Raw genomic sequence first — 6,265 nt, 5'->3', positions numbered from 1 at the left:
TAATTTGGGACGTTTTCTACGTTATAGGATTTATAAGAAATTTACCCGGAGGTTGAAATGATTAAACGTAGGTTCTTTCCTTTAAAACAAATAAATAAATTAATTAATCCTCTCCTTCTCTGCTCAGAAGCGCTCCCTGTGATAGCCAACCGCAAAATGAAGGAAAAAAATGGCTACAACCAGAGCAGACTGAACAAGAATGAGTTTATATACTGTTCTAAAAATAGACTATACAGCTTCCAATGAGGGAGACGGAACCCCAGGTCAAACTAACCAATAGAAGCTGCACAGAGGACTAGTTTGTGTCAGGAGACGCTTACCATTGGTCTACGGTGATATCATAGGCGCGCGGGCAAGCTAATATGGGGCCATTGGTCGACTGTCGACTAGCGTAATGTAATCACGAGGGGTAGGCTGTCTGGAAGGTTTGAATAGGGAAGTTTACAGAGCTTTAGGTTTTGCAGTTAGTTCAGTGTTTGCAAATAGAGTACAGTTGAGGTGATTGCAGTTCTGTAGCAGTGGAAGCAAAAACAATATTTAATTGCTGTGCAATTGCATATGCAAGTACTCCAAGGTTACTTGCTTAAATACATTTACAATATATATCTATCAATATTAACAAAATAAATTAGTTTTTGAGACATATCTTTGGGATTAAAAAAAATGGATGTTCTACCAATGTGCAGCATCTTTCAAGAGCTCCAGATCGTCCACGACACGGGGTACTTTTCAGCTTTACCATCGCTGGAAGAATATTGGCAGCAGGTAATACATGCATATTTTGCTGTTACATTAAAACAATCTTAGCATAGTGTACGGATCGTTACATTGATTTCATGTTGTTTTCAATGCATGTATCTGTGTGTCTTGGTAGTTTGACTTTAGTTGCACAAGCTGCATAATTGCTGCTTTGATCGTTGTCCATTACATTTACAAGGGACACTTATTTGATTACAGTATTATTATTATTTTTATTTTTATTATTTTAAGTGTATACCTAAATTCATGGCTGTATCCATTCCAGACGTCACATCTGGATTCTATCATCTGCGGAGACGCACTGTTTTGTTTTGGTTTAAAAGTAAACAGTATAGTGTCAATCTTGTTAACTCCCCAACGCAGACCACTGTATGTAACTGTTTCCAATCATTCCAGACTATGGTTGATCCTGATATAAATGAATGGCGCGATTTGAATGAAACATGGTGTTGTAATTACATTTGCAAGACGCAGCCCCATGATGGAACCATGCGCACGCACACAGGCATATTACTACTAAACTGTTTTATAGCGGGGATATGGTACGTCAGCTACTTTGATCGATTGCGCCTAATATTTTCTACGTTATATGTGATCGTTTTGTGGAGGGTCGTTTAGGGTCTATTGATGTTTGCCATAATTAAACAAACCAAATTACCATAAGTAAAGGCACTTGCACTAACAGTTTGTTTATATTACATCGTTATTTTAAACATGAGGATAATGTCTCAATACATACATGTTCACCAGCATGCCCCAGTTGTATGCATTTTTCTTTTAAAGAGACTGTTGCAGTTTGTACGTGACTGAAATTGATCCAAGTAGTTTCATTCAGGCATTTGGGATTTGGGCAAAGTGCCAAGTTCTTCTTCACTCGACTCAGAGGCATTTAAACTGCCATACAGATGCTTTCTGCTCGACCATCCACATAATGGACAATTTACATTAGGCTTTTTATTACATTTTTAAAAAGACCCTAATAAAGTGTTGTTTTTTTTTAGTCCCTGGTAGAACCATAAATGGTGCCTTTTATGGATGTTCTCTAATTAACACAATGTGTACTAGTCAGTTTAAAGTTTATTATGGACAGTTGTATTTTCTATTGTATTTTTTTGGTGTGCATTTTGTTTTAAAAAAAGAAAGATTGTTATTTTTAGGTTAGTATCAATGCACTGGGAAATCATCACTGGTATCTTAATCATTGCCAGTGATAATACAAAAAGCTAACCTTTACCTTGTGCTTGTCAAGATAGTAAACCACAGTACATGTGGACTATTTTACAAATATGCAGTGAGAGTGTGTAAAGGACTCTTCAGCTGCCTGCAAGGGGAAGCAGCTTCCTTTGCATAAAGCAACATGGTTAGCAAATCCCAAGTGGTCCCTGGTGGCCAAGATTTTGCAAAGCATTGACACTTAAATCAGGTTGGGTTCTTAAGTGCTGACCCTTGCACATGTGAATCCTTTTAAACATGAAATTTATGAATAACAAAACATGTACCACAAAACTTCATTGGCTGAGCACCAAAAAACAACTTGGAGGAAGTACCCAGGCTTTCAGTAAAATAAAATAGCCTCATGACTCATACCCTTACTGCTCTAGGTTAATATTAAGTTCTGTTAACCGAAGGACTCTTGGCTTCACTGCCGAATAATTTCCCCCTTCTGTATCCTGTCAAAGCTCTTTGCTACTCTAACAGAATGGAGTTTGTTTTCTTCTTTTGTTATGTTTCTATAGTTTAACATCAGTAGTAGACATTCATGACAAAGTTGAATGTGCACATTAGGTCATTATACTTTGAAATAGACTTCTAGGAAAGTGCACAGGTCGAGCTCTCACACAGGAAATGTGTGGTTTTTCTGCAGCTTCATTGATTGGCTTACTTGTCAATTCACAGAAGCTGAGCTACAATACAAGGCCATGGGTTAAGTTAGTATACAAAATGCATGTGCTAAAGCATTTCTCTGTTTTAATCATACTTGTAGATCAATTTATTTTGGGTCAACAGACAATTAAACTTTTTTTTTTTTTGTCCTTCCTTTTAGACGTGCCTGGAGTTAGAAAGGTACCTTCAAAATGAGCCTTATGTGTCAGCGTCTGATCTCAAGTTTGACAGTCAAGAGGACCTCTGGAGCAAACTTATCTTGGCTTGTGGGGATAAGGAGTCGGATTCAAAGATCCCTCATATAAAAGAGGAGGACAGTCAGGATAAGCAAAACGTGGAGACCAGCAGTTTAAACTCGGACGCTAGCAGTGAGTTGTCGGATAGCTCGGAGGAGCTCTCACCTACTGTTCATTTTACCTCAAATCCTTTAAATGATGTTTTGGTCAATTCTGGACACTTAAGCTCTTCAATTATTACCACTCCACCGTCTTCTCCAGAACTAAGCAAGGAACCCACCACTCCTCAGGTGTGGAGGGGCCTACAGACAGAGCTGCACTCGCCGGGTAAAATTCGGATCAGTGGTGTTGGAAAGACTTTAGAAAAGACTAACCCAGTCAATGGAGAGACTTCCCCAGATGGTAGAAAGCGGGTCCATAGGTGTCATTTTAATGGATGCCGGAAGGTTTACACAAAAAGTTCTCACCTAAAAGCACATCAGCGCACTCATACAGGTTGGTATTTTCACTCTGTCTTGTTTAAGCTGCCTAAGCGGAGATGGGATTACCCCTATGTTCATGTATTCATAACATTACGCAACTCATGGGAAAGGATCCAGAACCTACAGGTGACGTAGGCTGGTGCTGAAAGCCATTGGTTCCTCCAGAGGCATCAAATAAGGACGTATGCTGCCTTTTTTTAATATGTTCCTGTTTCAGAAAAGTAAACCAGGAAAGGATAAACTGCTGTCAACATGCAGGATTAAGGATATAAAGATTAATGTTTTGCTGTTTTATTTTACGTTTTCTAGGCCTTGTAACATTAAAAAGGAACTTTATCTAGGTTTAAAATTGATTGGTTTTGGCAAATTTATCTTCAAGGGTGTTCTGCTTAGAGGTCACATACCTGAACTTTAACTTAATTTGCTGTGCATGTGTGTTGGGGGAGGTTGACAGTCTTGTTTGGACAGAGGGAGTAGGTGCAGAATAGCTATTTGTAGTCCAAACAACGGGGGAAGGTTACCTGAGAGAGGGGAGGTATTTTGTGTGCATGCTGTAATGTTGTTGTTGCTTTGCCATCAGTCAACTCATTTCCTTTTGTTTTCTGTTTCAGTTGTATGGGTTTTGTTTGTTATGCACATTAATGAACACTAGTTTTAAGTGAATCTGCAATTATTATTATGATGCTGATGTCTGATTTGTAGTCGCACATCTGAATTGTATTAATACAAGCGCATTTCTTGTATCCACTGCCTTCACAACATTCTTTGAGAACTTTAAACCATTTGAGCCTTTTCAGTCTGTGCTTCTTACTGGAGGTTTTGTAAGATTTCATGCATTCTGCCCAGTTTTATGCATGTATAAGGGAAGTGCAGAAGGCAAAACTGGCTTCAAACTAGAGAAACTTCCATTGGGGTATTATATATATATATATATATATATATATATATATATATATATATATATATATATATATATATATATATAATGTGTGTGTGGCCTATTTATTAAATTACCTTTGTTTACATCAAAATCCCAACACATGCTTTATTAATCTAAAACCCTATTTAAGCAAGAAAGTCAATAATACTGTTAATAGACTAAAAATGTCAGAGTGGAATAAGGAATGGAAGGCAGCAGATGAGCTTGAGGTTATCTCCTATTACATTATATTTTGTTTGTTTTTTAACAGGTGAAAAGCCTTACAGGTGTTCATGGGAAGGTTGCGAGTGGCGTTTTGCAAGAAGTGATGAATTAACCAGACACTTCAGGAAGCACACTGGGGCCAAGCCATTTAAATGCAGTCACTGTGACAGGTATGTACAGGATTCCCATGGATTTCAGCAGAGAAAACTGCTGACCTACATACAGAGTCAGCTGGTCGCTTTCATTGTTTTGTTTTCATGCATTGTCCATTTGAGCTTTTAGTGCCACATTTTAGGTATTTAAATATGATGAGATTGTGGGTTTTAAGTAAATTCATTGTTGGATACACTGATAATTGGCATTATGTGCCTAGTACAGGTTGCATATGTTCAGTTTTGAACTATACTATATTGAAAACACATTGCATGTGCAAAGATAATTGGACAATGTGATTCTGTACATGTTTTCATAGGCACTCTTAATAATCTGATGATATTCATGTTTAATTTGCAGGTGTTTCTCAAGGTCTGACCACCTGGCTCTTCACATGAAGAGACACCTTTGAGTGTTGCCAGAAAAGCAGGAAAATCTTGTCTGCTAATTAGCTTCAAGGTTGAACTGCCCTGAGAGGAGGGATGTGTGTTCCAGCCAAAGCATGCCATTTTGCACCCTATCCAGTGCCTCCAGGACTTCTCCACAAAGGTGTTCTGAAGGCTGAAACGAAATCAAGTACGAAGCAGCAAAGCAAAAAAAAAAAAAAAAAAAAAAAAACAACGCTGAGTGGTGCGTGATGTGTGGGGGTGGGGGGGTTCCTGGACACATACACTGGTACCTATCCCGATTGGCTTGTGCAGTAAGAATGTTCTTGACTGGGTGACTGTACTGTGTGTTACTGTATGAGGAGCTAACATTGCTGTTGACTGGCTGACAGGGAACGATTTTGTTTTAGTGTTCTTGTGGTCGTGAGTAGACTATAAGAACATGGGTCTGAATGTTGATGCGTGAGGGCAAGGGAGCCTGGATGTGGTTTGCCACCAGGCGTCTCCACGGGGCCATTTTGAGCCTTTATTCGCCATAAAGGTTACGGCCCGTTCCGTGGTGGAGACGGAAACCTATTCCTGAATGAGAGGAGCTTTTTTGGTGTTTGGTGCAGCTAATAAATGTGCAATGTGTTAAGTAGCTTGTTTTACACATGCTACAAAGCTCATTTGTAATCTATTGTATAAGCTGTGTATTTAGAGATATAACACAACTATAACTTCATTATAATAGACAGGTGTTGCATGGTTTCAGGGTTTGTACTCTTCCTGTTCATTGTAATCAGGACTGCAAATTGATTCCAATAAAAGAGCAGCTAAATACAATTGGTTAAATGTTACAATATTGTACATAAAGCCTTGATAATGTTTTATTTTTTATTTTATTTTTTTTTGGTGGGAGAAACCACTATTGCTTAGCAACTGATTTACTCATGCAGCTAATTTGTTTCAATTATTTATGCCTTGAGGACTAATTTCTGTTTTTGTCTACCTGTTCATGCACTGTTGACCTTAATAATGGTGCCTTATGCAAGTGACCTTGTCCCGAGGGATGGGTTGCATACAGTGGTATGGGTGGTAAAAAGCTTTATTAAGGCTCTATTTCACATGAAGTTTTATATCTGGATAGTAAAACAAAAACATGCCATCAGCCCATATGTAATTGTCAAGTACCAAAGTGTCTGTTTGCTATAATATGTTGTCTTTTATTGGCATCAATAT

At 38.3% G+C, this 6,265-nt stretch overlaps 1 protein-coding gene across 1 annotated transcript; it reads left to right on the top strand.

Annotated features, from left to right (window-relative positions):
• The first annotated feature begins 399 nt into the window (after window positions 1-399).
• LOC117435242 (Krueppel-like factor 6) lies at window positions 400-5,869 on the top strand. Its single transcript, XM_034058255.3, has 4 exons — window positions 400-765; window positions 2,804-3,374; window positions 4,552-4,675; window positions 5,019-5,869. Exons 1-4 carry the CDS (start codon window positions 664-666, stop codon window positions 5,068-5,070), a joined length of 849 nt encoding a protein of 282 aa, XP_033914146.1. The 5' UTR covers window positions 400-663; the 3' UTR covers window positions 5,071-5,869.
• The last annotated feature ends 396 nt before the right edge of the window (window positions 5,870-6,265 follow it).

Source organism: Acipenser ruthenus, chromosome 3 (assembly GCF_902713425.1).
Source record: "Acipenser ruthenus chromosome 3, fAciRut3.2 maternal haplotype, whole genome shotgun sequence".
NCBI classification, from domain to species: Eukaryota; Metazoa; Chordata; class Actinopteri; order Acipenseriformes; family Acipenseridae; genus Acipenser; species Acipenser ruthenus.
Note: the sequence above shows the minus strand (reverse complement) of the source record. Positions and strands in the feature narration are given on the sequence as shown.